Source organism: Xiphias gladius, chromosome 14, assembly GCF_016859285.1.
Source record: "Xiphias gladius isolate SHS-SW01 ecotype Sanya breed wild chromosome 14, ASM1685928v1, whole genome shotgun sequence".
In the NCBI taxonomy this organism is placed as follows: domain Eukaryota; kingdom Metazoa; phylum Chordata; class Actinopteri; order Istiophoriformes; family Xiphiidae; genus Xiphias; species Xiphias gladius.
Window position 1 is genome coordinate 6,976,400 of NC_053413.1, and position 20,803 is coordinate 6,997,202.

The 20,803-nt window shown below is 41.7% G+C and overlaps 1 protein-coding gene across 3 annotated transcripts; it reads left to right on the top strand.

Annotated features, from left to right (window-relative positions):
• Window positions 1-5,352: 5,352 nt before the first annotated feature.
• On the top strand, window positions 5,353-14,915 carry LOC120798497 (nucleolar protein 9). 3 transcript variants are annotated; one of them, XM_040142759.1, is made up of 12 exons: window positions 5,353-5,463; window positions 6,070-6,375; window positions 7,643-7,879; window positions 8,019-8,237; window positions 10,331-10,438; window positions 12,709-12,850; window positions 12,952-13,144; window positions 13,250-13,390; window positions 13,573-13,692; window positions 13,888-14,100; window positions 14,471-14,576; window positions 14,681-14,915. In XM_040142759.1, exons 2-12 carry the CDS (start codon window positions 6,150-6,152, stop codon window positions 14,833-14,835), a joined length of 1,860 nt encoding a protein of 619 aa, XP_039998693.1. In that variant the 5' UTR covers window positions 5,353-5,463; window positions 6,070-6,149; the 3' UTR covers window positions 14,836-14,915. The 3 variants fall into 3 exon arrangements, with proteins under 3 accessions (XP_039998693.1, XP_039998694.1, XP_039998696.1); XM_040142760.1 differs by lacking the exon at window positions 5,353-5,463 and adding an exon at window positions 5,492-5,884; XM_040142762.1 differs by lacking the exon at window positions 5,353-5,463 and adding an exon at window positions 5,492-5,874.
• The last annotated feature ends 5,888 nt before the right edge of the window (window positions 14,916-20,803 follow it).

Genomic DNA, 20,803 nt, shown 5'->3' on the forward strand with positions numbered 1-20,803 from the left:
CCTTTCGGGACCACAAATATCTGTACAAATTTCCATGGCAGTCAATCCAATAGCTGTTGAAATATTTCAATCTGGACCAAAGCAGTGGACCGACCAACAGTTACCCTCTAGAGCCACAATGCCAGCATGGCAAAACAAACAGCAGTATTTAACAAACACATATGTGTAATCAAACAATACAATGATTAAAATTAGAGTTGACTATATTTGTACTTTGTGTTAAGTCGTGTTTTGAGTTTGGGGTGGCTGTAAGATATTCAGCAATCTAACAACTCGAGAGAAGAAACAGTTTTTTGTTCTGGTGGTGTTGGATTAAATAATACCTTTTCTCCTACCCCCTACCCCCACAGAGCAGGGGGTAGGGGGTCAAACAGTCCGGATCAGCATTAGGGAGTCTGCTTTAAACAAGGTAAGGGTGGTGGCATTAAGCAAAATTCAACAGAAAACACATAGGAACAACAAGGGAACCACTAAAAGTAAGCGAACATTATTTTGTCATTGGTTCATTGTTTTACTGTGATTCATTTTAAATGTGTGTAATAAATCAGTGACTAAGAGTGATTATCATCTTTTTAAATGGTAGTGTGTAATGATGCAATAGTCCGTGTGCACGTCAGTCCTTTTTACATGACATAATAGAAAAAACACAGCAACTACTAACGTTAGGATGAGTAAAATTCCATTCAGGTTTGGTGCTCCAGGGTTCTTCTGTCACATCTGTTGGCTCATTGGCATATAATACACCTGTGCTTTTTCCGCTATTGCGTCCAAATGTTCATAATGACAAGGGCCTACCGTGGGAAAAAAAATAAAACCCCTGGAAGTAATAAAGCAACCTAAAGGAACTGATTCATTATTTTTGCTGCAATATCACCTGTAAAAATGTTGCTGCAATATCACCTTTTTTTTTGTAAGAGTTGTAGGTAAGAGCCATACTTTAGCTTTTTGTTGGGGCTATTTGCATTTTGAAAAATGCAGACCATTTGCCCGTCTTATCGTTGATCCTGCTTGTGTGATAAATGACATGGACATTTGCAGCTTTTGCAGAGTGGCGGGCGTGAGAGGAAACACAAAGTTGACTCGGGTTCGCTGAGTATCTGAGTATAACAGATGGGACTGGATCTCACACTGTATGTTTGGGAAAATAAACAGTCAGCAGAAGGCCAAAGGAAACTTCCTGACTGCGGGAGACATAATAGAATTCGGTCGAAAGCTCCGTTGTGTTATCTAAAATTTCACTGACAACAACAAGTGAAAAATACAATAAAGGAACAAAATGCTCTCATTCATTATATGTCAAAATAACTGGTATGACCATCCATTTTTCTCTGCAAACATTCAGTGCTGATTGTCCCTGTGTCAAGGAGTGTCAGTGAGAGTAGTTTTGGTATTTGCTCTATTGAAACTTCGCTGATAAATAATAACCAAGTTTCTCTGAACTTTCTTGTTACCCAAGGATCAAAAAGGCAAAGTCACAACGCACACAACTGTATGATGTGTTTTCCAAACTTAATAGCCAGATATAAAAGAAAAGAGTGGAAAAAACGGGACATAAAGATTGCCCACATTGTGCTAAAGGAATTTAGTTTGTCTTTTTGGGAAATATGCTAATTCACTTTCTTGCTGAAACGATCCATATCAATCACACGTTTGTACGTTTAATGTCAAGCTACCGTTAACTAAGCTTAGCACAAAGACTGGAAGCAGGGGGAAACAGCTAGCCTGGCACTGTTGAAAGGTTAAAATAAAAATACGTACAAGCAAAACTCACACATTAACATGTTGTATCTTGTTTTTTTAATCTATACAAACACTGTAGTGTAAAAAATATAAATTGTAGTTTTACCTGGCTATTTTGGAGTGTTTATCCTACAGTAAGCTAATGGTGTCCATGTCCGATGGCTGTAGCTTTATATTTACTTACTTTTTATTTATTTACTTCCTGGGAAAAAATGTAAAGAGCCAAACTTAGCATAAAGAATTTAGGTGAGGGCAAACAGCTAAAAATAGCACATAGAACCCATAGAAACACCACTTACGGTTTTTAACCTTTGGTTTTTGTACGAATTAAACAAACAAAATACAATTTGCAAATTAGCAAAAACTTTTTTTTTAATCCTTGGGCAAAGACAGGGTTACTGTTTCAGGTCCCCCAGTTTCCGTTCTTATGTTAAGCTAAGCTACCGGTCTCCTGGCTGTATCTGTATTTGAAAGACAGGCATTAAAGTGGTTTCAATTTTCTCAGCAAAAAAATGAATACATTTATTTTATTCCAAATCAGAGACAGATAAAGAGAGAAGTTACAGACAATTTTCATGTGTGATGAAGAATTTACATTATACTAAATTGATCATTTCTAAAGAATTGCCCACTCCCATATTTCAATTTGAGTGGAATTTGTAACATTTAAAAAACTGCTTTTGATTTGAATGATCCACAACAAGTTTCAGCCTGCGACATCAAGACCTTTGTGTTTTTTCACATGATGAAATTAGTCTGTGTGAGTCTTAAACGTCTTAATCGGTTGCAGTGTTTATTTACAGTGCGCAGGGCGGAGGCTGATTCATGCGCTGCAGTTGCTCTGGAGATCAACACAAACAGACAAAGTTAACAGGAGATCTGCTGCTAAAAGGATTTGCAGTTGCTCTGCCACTCTACTCTCCACCCTACTTACTCACCAAAAAACAAAATAAAACAAAAAAAACCCCTGTAAGATTCAGTTTCTCCTTTGTCTAGTGAAGGAAGTCAAAGAAGTGTGTGTTCAGACCACACAGTCAGGAAATTACTTTTCTTTCTTGAGAAGTGAAATTAAATTATAAAAAGCAGACCACAACTTAATATATTATACATTCCATGTTTTTGTGTCCCTGTACTGTACATACTATTTCAAACTTTTGTCTCTTTTCATCTACATTGTTTGTACAAAGCATTTTCTTACATGTATTGTCTTGGAGCTGCATTTGAGCACTAATTGTTTAAAAAGACTTAGAGTCTACTGCAATGCTACAGTCCGTACAGCTCCATGAGCAGCGTTGCTTTGAGCTAAATGCTAACATCCGCATGTTAAGCAGGTATGATGTGTATCGTTAGCATGCTAACATTTGCTAAACTAAACACACAGTACAGCTAAGAGTGTGACACCCGTAACACAAAGTATGGACAAATGGAAATTTGAGCTAATGACAGCACCAGATTTTTTTAAAAATGAAGGACTTCCCGAAGTGATAACAATTCATATTGAAGGGGACATGAATATCTGTACCACATTTCATGGCAATCTGTCCAATAGTTGCTGTAACATTTCACTGAAAGCTATAAATGTTCACCTCATGGTGGCGCTGTATGAAAAGGCAGCGAATTACCGAAGTGATTCATCCCCTGGGGACCGTGAAAGTCTGTACCATAATTCTATGGCCAACAGTCTCAGTTTTTGTGATTTTTCAGTCAAGACCAAAGTAGCACATTGACTGAGCAACAGATGACATTGCCGTCCCTAAAGCCATGCCACTAACAAAGTTGGAAATCTCAAAGTCATCCACTTCTCTTTATCGTCATCTCCTTCTCTATAGTCAGTACAGATCTAATAAGCCACTTTTACGTGGATACAACTCATTAATGGACTATGTAACAAAAGCGTTTTCAAAAATTTCAGCTTAGAATAAAATCCACTTTCTTCTGCTCTTGCAGTTTGCCTGTGGAGAATATTACATGTCCTTTGTTTCAGTTCTGACCACAAATGACGACATCTCATCTCAACTCAACTCATCGCTGATTAATTTGAGTACAAACCCAAACTTGCCCAGTAGCCAGGGGTAGGTCACCTTTTAGAGGAAGCGTACCGATGTCGTTACTTCTGCAACCTCTGTTACACAAGTCGGAAATTCTGTGGTTGAGTCCCGGGTCTTGAGCTTTTAGGTTGTTTTATTTTGAAACCAAATTTTAAATTAACTGCAAAATGTAAATAGTGGGAGAACAGATACACACCATTATTTAATAGTATATGAAATGAACAAAAGTTTATTATCTTTCTTCATTCTCAAAAGCGGTGGTGCAAATGGACAGAATGAGATGTAGGCTGACATTACGCTCTATAATAAAATCATCAGGTTGAAAGCATTAGGGCACAGCGTATATATTGTATGATGGTACAGGAATACAACAACAACAAAAAACCCATCTTGCTCAACCAAAAATGAAAATAGATCTGGGAACAGAATTAAAGAACATTCTGATTTGAGAGTCAAAACTCCTACTAGCTGAAATGCATTGATTAGCCATGAAATAAAGCGTCTTTTTAGACAGTGAAGGTATCGACACAAGCTCAAATTCAATATCTTCTCCTTTTTCACTTAAAAGAAATCCTGCACCAGTTTTATAATCTTTCATCAGAGAGCTCATCAAAACAAGTGCTGGTGACTTCATAGCGCGCCTGCAAACTGAAAGAGGAGTGTCGATTTCGTGGTGAGCATGCGGCCGGCACCCATCGAGGACGGTACCCGGTACGTCCGAAGCCCCGAGGAGCTCACCGTTGTCTCACGGCCTGGGGCCCGGGCCGCACCTCTGATCGTTGCCACCTACGCTGAGGTTCTGGGTGAACAAAGGGGAGCGAGTCATCCTACCAGGAGCGTAGCCGTGCTGCCCCCTGGTGGTTACAACCGGAGCTCCCCGCACTTTGTGACTGAGTCAGGCACGGTACAGACCAGTGACTGCGTTTTGACATCATGACGCAGGCCTGATTTATTAACTGGCTGTGTTGATTCATTAAAGGCCCCAATCGGGTTACGTTTATGTCGACAATGGCTCACAAGGTGTTCAATATTTCTAAATGGATAGTCATGTTTATTTTCTATGTAGATATTTTTTTTTCTGTAAGCGAGTCCACAAAGAAAGCAACACAACTACTGCAGTTGGTTCTGACGGGTCCAACAAAAAGGACACTTTAGCTGCATATGCTGGTTTTAGTAGAATAAAAAAACAAACAAAAAACAAAACAACGACCGCTTTAGATCTGGTCTTTATTTTCACATCTCACAAATCATTGTGGTAGCAACTTGATAGATTATCACACAGGTACTTTATTATTTTGAAAGGGCACCATTGTGTAAACAGTTAAATAAATATTAAGGGAATACTAAGGTAGTATTTGTTGCTTTCGGAGGAACCTATCCAGTTGTTTTTGTGTTGTTGTTTTTTTTTTAAAGACTTTAATAATCAAAACATATTTCACCAAAATCAAAATGTTAAACATTGTGGAGGCACAATTAGATGTAAGGAACGGAAATTAAAAATAAAAACAGTAACGTAGACAATAAAGAAGTAAAAATAAAATACATGAAATGAATAGATACAAAAAAAAAACTAAAGGCTTAGTATTTCGTATTACTTTCTGACTTTCAGCCCACTACTACGTCATCTCTAAGCGTCAGCAACGCACCGCCTCTGTCAGGTCTACAGATCTAACACGTGAGTTTAACTACATTGTGTTTACGACCATAAAACCTGTTTGGATCGAGCTAAACGTCTAATTGAACTGTTTTTTAACGATTTGTTATCAATGTCCACTGGTTTCGATAAATATCGAGCTTGTTTGCGTCACAGTTCTCGTGCAGCGCGTTAGCATTGACGTCTCTCGGTCTGCTTTTAGCCAAACTCCTTGTCCAGAACGTGTCACTGCAGTTTGTCACCGCTTTTCGGCAGCTATATCGACCTCATAAAACCCGACTTATGACATTATCTGAAACATTTGGAGTCGGAGGAAAATTCGGCATACATTGCCCATGCCCAACAATTAAACATCTCGTGTTTACATAGAATTTCCTACGAACAGTTAGAAGGACTGGTAGTTTGAAAACACAAGACTCGATACTGGACGTGGTACATACTTGTTAGTCTTAGCTATCTCCTAAAACATATTGATACTGAAAGGAGCATTTGCTCTAATCTGATCTCATTCCAACAGACATTAATATACTTACTCTACCAATTAATCATTTAATCGTCTGATGTGAACTTGTCCAACAGAACTTTATGATAACTTCACAGTTTCCTGTCGTCTCTTTTCTATTTCAGACAGAAGATTGAGTCAAACACCTTCTCTAACAAGAGTAAGACGTCGTCCTGATCGCCTGCATGCAAATAAGGTGAAAGCTATGTTGACGAAAGCGGAGGAAAGAAAGCCACAGAAAGGAGGTGGAAAGAAGAGGAGACACCCCTGCGATGATGGGAAAGGAGGAGAGAGAAAGAGAAGGGGAGGTGAAGAAGGAGAGACGGGTCAGGGAGACAGTGGCAAGAAGCGCCTGGATGCCCTGAGTGTGGGCTACTTCCGCCGGGTTGGGGAAAGACTCAGTGAAGGCTTTGAAGATAATGAGGAGAGAGGTGAGAATAACAAATTTTCTGGAGGTCTGAGCGAGCTGGAACTTCATAAAAATTAGTAAGGCACATTATGTTACACTAGTACACCCCCGTATCAGAAGAAAAATCTGTGTTATATGTGGGGAAAGGAAATCATAAGGCTGTCTTCTTAAATCAGCATTTTAATATCTGTGGAGATATGGAAAGTCTGCTGACAGGTTGTCTTGCTAAAATGTATTTGATTGAACTAACTATCACAGTGGAATTATAGTCTAGAACTGAATCCATTAATTGCTTAGTTTATGTACAGAAAAAATGAACAACTGTGATAATCGATTTGATTGTTGGAGTTACTGTATTTTTCAGGCAAGAAAGACAAACGTTCACTGGCTCCAGTTTCCCACAAATGAGGATTTTCTGATTGAAAATCAGAAAATGATGAAAATATGGTCAGTTTCTCTCCAAATTTATTTTTGGAGAAATCTGACTTTTTAATTACTATGTAGAATTATTTTAGATAAGCACACTGTGTATCAGTATTCATTCAAAATCTATAATCACGAGACAATAAATAATAAATATTGAGTATAATACTAGTATAATTCTGTGCATGGACTGTATAATGTACCTCTTTGGCCTTCTTACTAAGGCTGGGTGTAGAACCTCAGTGCAGTTTGAATTACAGACCGTCATACATCCTTTGCGCAGATTTAAAACACACGTTTGTAGATTTTAGACTGTATTTTATTTTATAGGCAAAATCCTTGTCCCTTGGCTTCAGTTTGGACAACATTTAATATTTAAGAATAAAAAAAACATGTTGACATGCCTCAGAGCAAGTTATCAAAAAAATGTAGTCTTTTGGAATCAGTCCTGAAAACTCAGGTGCTGTAAGTACACTGTTATAAGAGAACTTCAGTCAATTACTTTCATAATGGATTTAATAGCTGGTAATTTTCTCAACTCATTGATCGATCATTTTGTCTAAAGATATCGTAAAAATTTCCCAGCCCGAGGTGGCATTATTATAGCCTTCAAATGACTTGTTTTAACCAATCAACCATCAGTGTAAACCTAAAGGTGTTTGGTTTTCGAAAATAAAAACTTCAGATTCTTCAATTGTTTGGCCAGATAGTCTGTCATTTAAGAGCACGTTTTATATATATATATATATATATATATATATATAAAACAAGCAGGTTATGCTGCCTCCCTCTGCCCAGCTCCGTTATAGTTATATATATTTTCTCATCTCTGTTGACACTTGTGTTTCTCTCAATATCTCCCATAGAGATGTTTGTGGAGAACGTGCTCTCAGAAGTAAAAGGTAAAGCCACGTTGGTGGCAATGGACCGAACAGGAAGCATCACTCTGCAGCGGCTGCTCCCGCTGTCCAGTCCTGAGCAGGTGGGAGAGGTGCTGGCTGAACTAGGTGGAGAATCAGGCTCGGAGTTTAAGGCGGTTTCTTGCGATCGGTGCGGGGGCCATGTAGTGGAGAGTGCAGTCAGACAGATGTCCAGATGGAAGGGTAAGATTATACGTTTCACCTCTTTGAGTAGCAGACGACTCTGCACTGTATGAAAGTCGTCGTAGTAAATTGGTGAAATCAGACAAAACCACCAGTAACACCTCAGTACTGTGTGTATCTTTTGCATCCATTGTTTTAGAGTCATCACAGAAGGAGCAGTCTGCTGCCACAGAACAAGAAGAAGAAGAAGGAGAAGAGAGTTGCGGAGTGCTGGAGGCCCAGGTGTTGTCTTTCAGTCAGATGGTCAGAGACAACAGTGCAGAGTTCATCAAACATGTTCACGGCTCACACGTGGTCCGCACACTTTTACATGTGTTGGCAGGCTGTCTTGGACCCCCCCGCGCTGAGTCTCGTCCAGGTATGCGCAGACAAAAATGAACTGACCCCATGTCATTGGGAAATTTTAAGCATCAGTAATGTCAAAAAAATATGTATAGTGCAACATGAAAAAGGAAATATTAATCGATTTTGTTACTACAAATAGTATTCTTTGTCGTTTTCATGGGTAATCATGGCCTAGGTTTTGGAACTATAGTTCCCATAATGCTCTAGGGGATGTAAACAGGATTCAGTGAGTTGATGGCTTTTACAGGATTGCCTTTGATATGGAAGAGAACTTAATCACGTGATGATTCTCTCGTGTCTTTTTTCTGTGATTTCTGAGTGGATTTATTGACGTGTATTCATGATGGACATTGGAGATAATGATATCCTGAGAAAGTGTAAGTCACATTGAATCTTAAAATATGTGTATCATGTACACTCAACGAGCACTTTATTGGGAACAGCTGTACACCTGCTTACTCATGCAGTTATCCAATCAGCCAATCATGAGGCGGCAGTGCAGTGAATAAAATCATGCAGATACAGGTCAGGAGCTTCAGTTGATGTTCACTTCGAACATCATGGGGATCATGGGGAAAAAAATGGGATCTCAGTGACTTTGACCGTGGCATGACTGCTGGTGACAGATGGGCTGGTTGGAATATTTCAAAAACTGCTGATCTCCTGGGATTCTCACGCACAACAGTCTCTAGAGTATTTACTCAGAGTGGTGCAAAAAACAAAAAAACATCCAGAGAGTGACAGTTCTGCTGACTGAAACACCTTGATGAGAGAGGTCAGAAGGGAACGGCCAGACTGGTTGGAGCTGTCAAAAAGGCTACGGTAACTCAGATAACCTCTCTTTACAGAAAAGCCTCTCAGAATGCACAACACGTCAGACCTTGAGACGGATCAGCTACGACAGCAGAAGACCACGTCGGGTCCCACTCCCGTCTGCCAAGAACAGAAATCTCAGGCTGCAGTGGGCACAGGCTGCACCAAAACTGGACGGTTGAAAACTGGAAAAATGTAGCCTGGTCTGATCAATCTGGATTTCTGCTGAGGCAGCAGATGGCAGGGTCAGAACTTGGTATCAGCAGAATGAATCCATGGACCCAACCTGCCTTGAGATAACAAGTGTAATGGTGTGGGGACACTTTTGGCCCCTTAATACCAGTCAGTCATGGTTTGAATGCCACAGCCTGTCTGAGTGTTGCTTTTGACTATGTGCCTCCCTTTATGGCCAAAAGTTACCATCTTCTATTGGCTGCTTCCAGCAGGATACTTCACTATGTCAGAAAGCAAAAGTCGTCTCAAACTGGTTTCATGAACATGACAGTGAGTTCAGTGAACTTTAGTGGCCTCCCCAGTCACCAGGTCTGAATCCATCAGAACACCTTTAGGACGTGGTAGGACGGGAGATTGGCAACATGAATGTGATGCAGTCATGTCAACGTGGACCAGAATCTTTGACTCCCATGAGGAATTTTGATGCAAATTGCGACAATCAGATGCTAATGGTTTTAAAGCATATTAACTGCCCCCGTGAGCTGTGTGTGTCACACCCACTGCTGCTGCTCCGACTGCTGACTGTTGATAAACAGGCCAAAATCCCTGGACCAAACTACAATAACTAACTTCCAGTTGTTTTTAGAACAGTGGCGTGTACCTGTCCCTTTCACCATGTGTAGAATCTTTGCCCCCCCCCCCCCCCAAGCTTCCCCTTTGATCCTTCCCCTGGAAGGGCGTGCCTCACAGTTTGCGAACCCCTCGGCTCATCGCATCAAGCTTTCCTTCTTGAATGTCTGTGACCCTGCACTGCCCAGTGTCTGGCAACTTTGGCGTTAGTTGACCCTTACCGGACAGAGAGAGAACCGCCTCAGAGTTTTTCAGAAAAACAATTTCACCCATTTGGTGTGTCTTTTCACCTCAGTCTCAAATTTTCTGTGTATTCAAGCAAAACAGGAAGAAAATAAAGGCTCTGATAGTTGCCTTTGTCAGTGGTTGTCCTGTGGGGCTGGCCCAGTGTGTCAGGACTTTTACCCCAAGAGGCATGTTTTCGCTTTAAGCTTGTATTCCTGCCTTCTTGTCTCTTTTGATATTCTTGTTTTGTTTTGTTTTTTCCAGGTGCAAAAGAACGCAATGTTGCTCCTCAGCTCACGGACTTTGAGATTCCCACGTCATTTTGGTACGAGCTGAAAAGCCTCACGGAGACCATGATGGAAAACGTTAATCGTGAGTCATCTTTCATCGAACCCTAGCACGTGAATCCTTGTCCTAGTTTTTCCCTGAACAGAGAAGACTTGTTTGTGGCCAACTGAGAGGGAAAAAGTTAATATTGCAAAGCAAAGGGTTCTAACTGTGTCTCTCTTTTGTATTCATTCTGTATCTGTTTTTTGGGGATTTTTAAGGCTTTTTTTGTAGCTTCTCATTTGCCAGACACTCACAATTCAACAAATAGTTTCAGCATTGCTATTTTCCTCTTCTTGTACTCTGCTCGATGCTCTGACATTTTCCTTGGATTCAGAGAACAACATTTAAGGCTGTTTAATGCAGGTGAGGACTCATAGGAGAGTCAGAGGGGAAGTGCTCAAGGGCAGCTGTTTTGAACAGAGAGCTGTCGAGGCTGTGTTTAAAATTTATATGATAAATCCAGCCTTGGAGTTTTAATAACACAATAAAATGAAAAAGTCAACAGGGCAAATGCACAGGGTGCGGGAAGTGGTTTTTAACAGAGCTTTCCTGCACAGGGACTAAAGGATACGCCGTTGTGTCCAGGTCTGTCCATTTATGAATTTATGAACACGCAGAACAGAACACAAACTGTCCTGGTAACTGAGAAGCGGGACCACATCTGGTTCTGAGATACAGACCTTTCTGCATCAGTCCCCTCCATGCATCACTCCTGTCGCTGATTTCAACTATAGGTGTTAAACTGTGGTGACCCGTGAATCTGACATGGTGGCATTTAAAAACAAAAACATCACTTGAATGAGTAAAAGGCCGTTTGGGCAAACGTGGTAAAATCAGTGGTTATCACCCCAAAAACAGCGGTCCCAGATCACCCTGTGAGACGCGTCCACCAAACACGATTTAGAGCTTTAGTGACCAAAGACAGCCTGTGGCAAAATTCAGTCAGTGTTAAAAATTTAGGGCCTAGTTAGAGATTAGAGGGAAAAAAAAGAAAAAAGAACAGAAACGAAATAAAAAAGTTCATCAAGAAACCAAAAAACAGAAGAACATAAAATTGAGACTATATAAATAATATAAGGCTGAGCTATAGATATCTTAAAGGTCCATTAAAATGAAGAATCGTTCCCCATTTCATAAAGTACTTGTCCATTCTACCCATCAAGGAAAAGGATAGCTTCTCGTATTGAAGCCGCTAAGTGGCAGGATATGCCAGTCTGTATGCGGTGGGACACACTGACCTCCACTGTTGCGTCAGCAGCCTCCTGCCGGCGTAAAGGCCGTCTGAATCCATTCACGAATTTTTCCTATCAGAGCGGAAGGAAGCATAAATAATGGTGGTCAATAAGGAACCTCCTGATCAACAATTATCTGGATACAGTTTTGTATCGATGTCCAAAATGCACATTTTCCATGACATGTGGATTAGTGTACCGTACTCTCTGCATCTCCACAGGCTCATCTTTAAGCTTTGTGAGGTCTGGAGGGGGCCCAGTGTACCCTGTTGGTCATTTTGAATTGTTTCAGCCTTGTGCATGCGTCCCATGCGATGTGTTTTAAGCTGAACTCCTGCTCGAAAATCGGGTTCGTTAGGGTTAATATCTTAGTCCTCATCCCAGATCTCTCTCAGTGATGATGTAGAGCTGCACTTCTGCAGTAAGACAGAATAAAACCAGGATACTCTGTGACCCTTTCCATAACTGGAGGGTATTTCTGCTTTTTGTGGCATTGAATCGTTTTTAAAGATTGGTTTCAATATACTATGAATCGCCATTCGATGCTGGTGTTCCTGTCTATGCAGAGTAAATTCTACCTGCAATTATTCAAAAGATTTTATACCTAAATCAGTATAGAGATCCCAACTGCCATGATATCCTTATGCAGCCACTCGGTCCAACAAACTGCAGAATTACCAAATTTTGTAAACCGGGATTATAGCGTATACCAAACTGCATATTCAAAAAAGGATCAAACTTGAGAATTTTTGCTCTTTCCGTCCCTAATGCATGAACACATGAGACAGGGTGAGAAGAAAGAGGCAGACAGATAAGCAGCCGAAGAAAGACTGGAGCAGGCACGAGCTCGATGATGTGCTGAGCCAGGCAATTTAAAATATTTTTAAAAATCTGCTTTGCGCATGTTTTATTCGGAGGCACATTCAGCGGATTGGTCAGATCCCGAGCATGCGCACAAAATGTTGTGGCCAGAAAACACTGTATGTAAATCCAACTTTTGTTTTATTCCCGTCAGGCCTCCGTTCAATTGGCGGAAAGTCTGAGTATTTTTCTCTCCCCTCTTGTGTCTTTCCTTTCTAGTAAGTGTGACGGATGGTGTTGCCAGTGCGGTTTTCCAGACCATGTTGACTGTGTGTCACAGAAAAAGGCCCATACTCTGCAAACAGCTCCTCGGGCGCATCATGGAGTACCTGACAAGTCGCAGCGCTGCTCCAGGAGTTAGGTCAGAGACAAGTGCTGAATTCTACTCAATTGTGATCGATTTTTGAAAGATGAAATTGCCACAAAATCTAACAGGGAGTATTCTTTTTGCTTTCCCTATAGTCCACTTCTGCTCTTTCTGAAGGATCAGGCCTCTAGTCACCTGATTGAGACGATCATACAGCTATCCCACAAGTCCCTTCTCCGTGATCTCTACAAGAACCATCTCAAGGGTCAGCTGGTCGACCTAGCCCTCCATCCAATCGCCAACTTCCCCATACAGAGGCTGACTGCAGCCTTGGCCAAACACAAACTGGTAGGTCATACTATCTGGTTGAGCAGGTGGGAGCAATGACTCTGTAACTACAGGGATAACTGAACTTTCTCCATGGCGTCCTTCGCCCTGGCGGTTTCTCTGTAGTTCCCGAGATTGTTTGATGAGCTGGTCCAAGGTGTGGAGGCCGTCTTGGCCGCAGGACACATGGGGGTGATCGTCCAGCTGGCAGAGAGCTGTGCGGAAAGCGAAGAGAAACAGGACGAGCTGATGCAGTGTCTCCTGCGTGTAAGCCTCAAAGAGAGTTTCTTACCCCCACATGGGTCTCTAATCAATATAACAACACCCTGGCTTCTATTTATTCCCACTTCTTTATGACTGAGATTGAAAATCCATAACAACAGTATAAAACTTCTTAACGTTCGATATATATGGATAACGGAAAACCCGGTTGATGCGTTGCCTCCCAGGCGTTCCACTGCGCTGAGCCTGGCTCTCGACACGTCAGCTGCCTCCCTCTCTTCATGTCCCTGCTCACCTACGAGGTGTACTACCACTCGGACACAGCAGAGGGCAACACACAGACAGAGGTAAGCAGCTGAGACAAGTCAAGTCAAATCATTTGTGGGTTGATTTTAGTCGTGGTCTTGATATTTTATCTGAATAACGAGTATAAAGCTGCACCGCAAAGCCCTTTGGATACCAATGAATCCCACAGTATAGGTGTTGAATAGATGTTGCAGATGCAGGGAAGTAAGGTTGTGGTTTTTCTTGATCATTTCCAGGTCCCACTGTCCTCCATCTGTTACCACGGCTCCAGGCTGGTCCAGGCGCTGGCCAGGTTTAAGGAGCGCTCACTCCTCCTCAGCAGCCTGCGCACTCTGAACCCTGCTGACCTCCTGACGCTGGCTTCTGACCCCGCGGGCAGCCACGTCCTCCAGGCCCTCATCACCACATCCAGCGACAAGGGAAGGGGCAAGATCCTCAAGAGACTGGAGGTATGAGTACAGGAGCGTTGATGGAATATTACAACTGGAACGAGTACTCGATGATTTGATCTTTGGGTTTTGGGCTGTTGGTCAGACAAAATAATCAATTTGAAGACAACACTTTGGACTTTTCTGACATTTTATAGATCAAACAGATCAACATCAGGGTATTGTGTTAATCTGTCTTTTTTGATCAGTTAGACGTGTTTAGACAATGTGTAAGACATGGTTGGCTGGCCATAAGTGACTGTATTTCACATTAGCTGCTGCCACTTCTTGTCAGTTTTCCAAATCCACTTGCTGTCTCCATTTAGAATAAAACTTTTTTTTTTCTGTCCCATGGCATCAAGCTTTTTCATCTTACCATTTGCCCTCCTAGGGTCTGTTTGTCCAAATGGCCTGCTCCAGGTTGGGCAGTCGGGTGCTCGAAGCCATATGGAACAGTGCATCGGTCAATCAGAGGCAAAGCATCGCACAGGAACTAGGTAATGCAAACGGGGGCTTTCACTGCTTTATATAGAATAACACATTTCATCTAGTTCAAATGCATGTTCCTTTTTTCCCTTTCCTGTCTCCCCTTCCCCTCCAGTTCCAAGTGAAAGCCAGCTGAGGTCCGATCAGTTTGCTCGTCACGTGTGGGCCAAGTTTGCCCTCTCTCACTTCGTACACAGACGAGCCCACTGGCAGGAAATACAGACCGGCGAGTCCAAGAAGCGGAAGCTTTTCAGTGACATTCTTGAGTAGAACGTACATATTTGTATAATCTTTTATTGTTATTTGCTATATATTTTGATTTGAAGAATTAAAAAAGAAAATTGTCCCTATTTGTGTGGTCTTTTAGCATTTCGATATGTGGATGGCAACGTCAGTCTCTGTCCGTCAGGTCAAACCACTTTGGTGCCATTGGGTGCAAGAAGCAATATGGCCTGTAGGGGGTGCTAGTGGATCATTTATTCTTTGAGTCTCGTTTTCCCCGTGGTCTAGGTTCTCAAACGAGTAGTGCTACACAAGCTCAAATGTGATTGAGATGAGATTTCAGACATTTGGGGGGGGGGAAAGCACATGAGCATCAGAAGACTCCACAGCTCACTAGGTCTGAAAATTTCCTCTGAATGTCGTGTTTCCTCATAATTCCTCAACGGAAACATAAACAAATTCAGGCTCTTCTTAAATCCTCCTGTGCCTCAGCAGTGTTGTGCAGTGTTTTTGCAGTGTCTTTTGTTGCAAGCCTGTTGGAGACACCTTAGCGTAGTCAGAGAGGTGAACATTGATTCTGTATCGATTTGAAGAAGGAAGACCTTTATCTTGGCAGATGCTTCCAAGTGGCGAAGAAGCGCGGGGCCAAGAGGCCACGCTGCAAGACAGCAACTGTTATCGGTGCGGGAACAACAACAAAGAGCACCTCACCCCGAGGTAATAAATACACGGTCAGTTCACCGACAGTTTGATTTGACCAAACGGTCAGCACACAGATTTCTATACTGTAATGGCAGTGTCCCTGTATGCCCAGGTGTAGACCACCTGGAAGAATACCACCACGGGTCCAGTTCTAGTGCCTTCTTTACAGTCTTGTGACCCATTGTAACAAAGACATTCATTCCCAAGATCAAGGAAAATAGCGAGGATCGACATGTGAGGCAGAAAAATGGAAACCACTAAACACTGTAATTCAAATCAGGGCAGCAGTCCTGTAATATATACTGCTTTTTTGAAACAGTCGACACTGTGTAACACTTTTCTGGTGTGGCTAGAACGGAGAGGTATTGATTCAACTGTGTGGTCATTTTAGACTATAGGTTGTGTTTGATCCATATTGTGAGATGTTTCTAATATAAGCAACATCTTTTAAAGCAAGACACTATAATACAGTAGAGTAACACCTAAATGCAGATGTCACAAAACCTAAAATTACATCAGCACAGCCAAAGATGTTTTGCATTGCATTACATCAGTGAGGAGTCTATTTTCAGTCAGCGGACGAAACATAAGATGAGAACCACCCATCACTAGAGCGTGACTGGACCTCGAGACCAGTTCTAATGAGTTTCCCACTGAGGGGTCAGTTCAGTCTGTTCACCTAAGTCAGTTCAAAAAAACAAAACGAAAAAAAAAAAGCCCTTTTTTCCACATTCTGGGGCATCCACCTATACCGATGGTTGGTTTTGGTTTTGTGCGGGGAGGTTTTGATGTGCCACCACGCAAATACAACTGAGGTGAAATAAATTTCATTTGTGTTGTTGAAAGCAGCGAAAAATCACATTTGAAAAACATCAACACCGAAGTGCCTGTCCAGAAACGTATAAGTCTCTAGGCACCAAAGATATTTCGTAGTCAGACTATATTCATGCTCCCATAAAGATGAAACGGCCCTTTTCCACTATGGGACGCTTTTGTTCACACTCATGAGATCTTGACTGTGGCCTCATTGCACTAACCCACGATATTGTCGACCTGCTTGGTAGCGTGGCCAAACCAGGATAGCCTCCTCCCTCAGTTACAGCACGCAATGCACAAAACCCACTGGTTCAAAATGTGTGTTTGTGCAGGTGACTGGTGGAGAAAGCGTATTGTATTGTCTGATATGATGATATGATGATATCAAATATTATATAATGCGCTGATCTCTCAATGTAATCGAATCTCTGGTTTGTTGCACTCCTTCCCTTCTGTTATTCGATTTTGATTTAGTGACTGCATGCCCCACCAGCTAGCACTATTAGGCCCTATAGCAAAGCTATCAACATGCTGTTCATTCCATCAAACATTGTGTAATTTGTACTTAAACCTCTAGAATAAAAATGAAAATAATTCAGTCATTGTATTACATCATTTAAGCCAGTGGCTCCCAACCCCTGGGTCTCCGATCGGTACCAGGCCACAAGGAAATGTGTGATTGGCAAAAAAAGCTGAAAATAATAATAACGATTCCGTAACTTTATAGGCTATTAGAGGCTAACATGAGATGAAAACCAAAGCCCTGAGTGTGAGAGAGCTTGAGAATTTCCTCAGAGTAGCTCACCTGGCTCTGTAGAAAGGTAACAAAATACAGCAAGCAGCACCTCTAAAGCTCACTCATGAAAACATCTGATCTCATTTGTCTAATTCACAGACAGATTTGTATCCTTTCACTTTCGAAACCGTACAGTGCCTTGTATGTAGTGTACATTGCATGAATGCTGCTTTTTTTGTTTTTTTGTTGTTCCATTGTAGGAATTGTTGAGTGCACCATATAGTGCACAAATTTCATACTCAGGATTCAGACTGTAAATGTAGTGCAATATGTAGTAAACAGGAGTGATTTTGGACAAAGCCCAGCAAATCACTGCTCCCAGCTAAGAAATAGCCTCACAGAAAAAAAAAAAAACCTTTAAAACTACAACTTTTCATTTTTACGCTTCAGTTTTTGAACAGACAAGACAGCAAACTCCACATAACGTGTTAATTAGTGACCTTTAGAGCTGCTGCTTGATGGATTTTGTTACCTTTGGACAGTGCCAGGCTAATATTTCCCTCTGCTTTCAGTCTCTGTGCTAACGTCTCCTGGTTCCAGCTTCACATTTACCAGACAGATGTGACAGAGCTATCGATCTTCTCGTCTAACTCTGAAGCAGAAAGAAAATAATCGTATTTACCAAAATGTCAAATCATCCTTTTGAAGAGAGTGGTTTTATGAGTGTTACCTAAAGTTTGGTCATGTTCAGTCATTATCCAGGACATTCCCCATTACATCCATGTCGACTAATGTTGAGATCAATACTAATCTGATGAAGGCATCTAGTTATAGCCTTGCCATATTTTGCAGAACACATGGCTTTGCTGTCACCTTGTGACCTGCTATTAATCCACATTACCGGAAACTTGGGAGGCATCGCAGGAGGCATAAAGCCCAGAATGAGGTGGATTTGCAGCCCCTTCTTCAACCCACTATTACAATCACTTGGCCTGATGGTTCACGCTGGGCTTCTTGCTCTGACAAACCAGTTTTAATTACATGTGCTTCATTCTGAGCGTGATATTCAAGCGAGGCTAGTCTGCCTCATCCTCGCTCCCTTTTGTTGTTTTGTTATTATAGCTATATTATATCATAGCTTATTATAGCTCTGTGCATGTATAATCGTCTCTGCGCGCTCAGGAGACAAAGCAGAGGAATAAATGACCTTTTTGTGTACAATGAGCCATTCCTCCTTGAAAACAAATCACACGGATTCCCCAGGGATTCAGCAACGCTTCCCTCAGTGCCACTCAATATCTGGCCACACCGGCGTTTCCAGTATTACCTCCTAGCTAACATGCCTACACCCACACCTCGGGAAAATATGCATCTCATTAGTTATGCACAGCGCTCACTGAAAATAGTCCTTCTTTGGTGCAAAGTGAGGAGTAAGTTTGACAGGCTGTCAGTGGCACACAGTAGGTGGTTTTCCCTCTTTTCTCTCCCTCCGTCTTGCCCCGCCCTCGAGAAGTATCCTTTTGCCTGAAGATCACAGGAAGTACCTACAGAATGAGTCAGCGACAGAAAGACAGAGAGAGGGAGGATTTCTGTCACGATTTGAGAGAGTGATGGGGTGTCACAAAACGAAAGTGTATCATATTGTCCCTGTTTCCAGGCTTCTGTGTAGCTGTCGAATGTCTGCTATTATCTGACCTTCATCTGACCTGTTTAAGTGTCATAAAATCCTTTTTTTGTTAGTGTCAATTCTGTGAGACGTATTGTATAAAATCCAGCCTGCCTGGATTTGGAGAGTTCAGCCTTATCTCTGTGCTTATCACCATCTGTCTCTTATTCACCTACTGGGGGAAAAAAATAAAAACAATCCAAAAAACCCTCCTCTTTCCAAAAATCAACATAAAATATAGGGCATATGAGATGCCAAAGGACTCTAGGACTCATTGTCTCCTTGACAACAGTCTCCAAGCAACCATTACTCCTCAAAAGCATTTCTCCAACCCCATCCCTCTCTGTTTCTCTCTCTCTCACTCTCCCCTCAACCCCTCTGTCTTGCAGTTTGGCTTCCTCTCAAGAGTCCTCCCATCCTATCCACTCCCGCAAGTAACTGTACCAGCATCAGAACCCGAACACCGCAGGCATCCGATGCCATCTCATGTGATTGGCTGTAGAGAACGGTACTCCTGCTTTTTTAGCCCGAGGCACTTCAGTACACCTGCTAAAACTAGGGGGGAGCAGAAAGACGGGGGAGGCTAACAGAGATGTTTTCATAGTTATTTGTGCCATTATTGTTTGAAGACTCCGGCCAGTGAACTAAAAATGCTTTTTATGGTGCATCGTGTTAAAGGAATCAAGTTTTTCGATGAACTGACCTGTTTAGTGATGAGGAATCAAACCCCAGTTCCTAGTAGATGATTTTCTGTGGTACTCAATGCTAACATACTTTACACCGTGGTGACTAAAAGTGGACCACTATGTCAGGAAAGACTGGCTTGTAGTATGTTTGAATCTACTTAATCCAAAAGTGTTTTATGGACTGTGGATCCATAAATTCTCCGTGTAAATGATGTAGCTAACTTAATCTTTTGAATTATTTCAGGTTACCAGCCACTGCAAAGTTATTTTTAGCTGTAGACAGTCTCCTGCTTGCATGCAGTCGCTTGACAGATTATATCATAAGGTCACTTCATCCAAATAGCACAGAAACATATTTTCTCACTTATCTCTAGTGGTATTTGGCCAGGTTGTTTTATGATACCATTTTTTTAAATTATTATTTCTATCCCAGTACAATGGATGTAAAAAGAATTACATTTGTGGTTCCCTCCATTATTGGACAAGGCATTTTAAAAAATTCGAGGGAAACATCACTTTTCAGTAACAATCTCCTTGTTACTGACAATCCACAGAGCACACCATGAACAATTTTCACTGGAACTACTTTCTACTGAAGACATACTGTAGTCCCTATGAAATCTGTCCACAGCAAGCTCACTTACCTAGAGCAGTGGCTGCTAAACTCTTTCCTTCGTGGCCCCTTTAGAAAGGCCCCTGATTCATGCTCCCTGATGCATAAATTGATGGCATTCTGAACCGTTAACAATACTGTGGGAAACTAGTAACAAAAGGAGCCAAGTTAAATTTTTTTGGTGGTTTTTACAGACAGAAGACACAATAAGGATCTCCCGTTATTTTGTCAACGAAGCTGAGACTCTAAAGCAAGCAAATCTTGGGAGCCTTGTCAGCATCGAAGCTCTCCTTTAACTTGTCATACTAGAAAAAGCATGAGATGACAACATTAACAATGTTTCAGTTCAAGGAATTATTGCAATCCAACACACCTTTTATTAACGTTATTTGTAACACCTGTGTTAGACAAGTCACAATGTCTGCCGTGAAAAAACGGTCTATTCAACTTTAGTTTAGTTTTCCCCCCTGGTCATGTGCTGCCCCCTGCAACGGCCCTGCGCATCCCCTGTGGGGGTCAACGGAGCGTTGTGGAGCACACTATGGGAACCCCCGATCCAAAGTAACAAACGCAGCAATTCTGGAAAGAAATGTGCTTTTGAAAAATTTGAATGTGATCTATTTTACAGTGGTGTGAGCGTCACAAATGAAATCTCCATTGTATCGGGGTGACAGCAGAAATTCCAGAGAAATCTGAAAACCTGGCCAAGCTCGCTGTATGGTTAAATACCAGTAGAGGTAAGTGGGAAAACATGTATTACTGTAATTTGACTCACCAGTCTCACCATAGAGCGCTGA

What these genes read in the sequence shown, in the direction of transcription:
- LOC120798497 (XM_040142759.1), top strand. Translation starts at nt 6,150, where the DNA reads ATGTTGACGAAAGCGGAGGAAAGAAAGCCACAGAAAGGAGGTGGAAAG. An exon ending in CCGCGCTGAGTCTCGTCCAG is followed by an intron (nt 8,238 to 10,330) that starts GTATGCGCAGAC and finishes TGTTTTTTCCAG; the next exon opens with GTGCAAAAGAACGCAATGTT. An exon ending in AGATCCTCAAGAGACTGGAG is followed by an intron (nt 14,101 to 14,470) that starts GTATGAGTACAG and finishes TTGCCCTCCTAG; the next exon opens with GGTCTGTTTGTCCAAATGGC.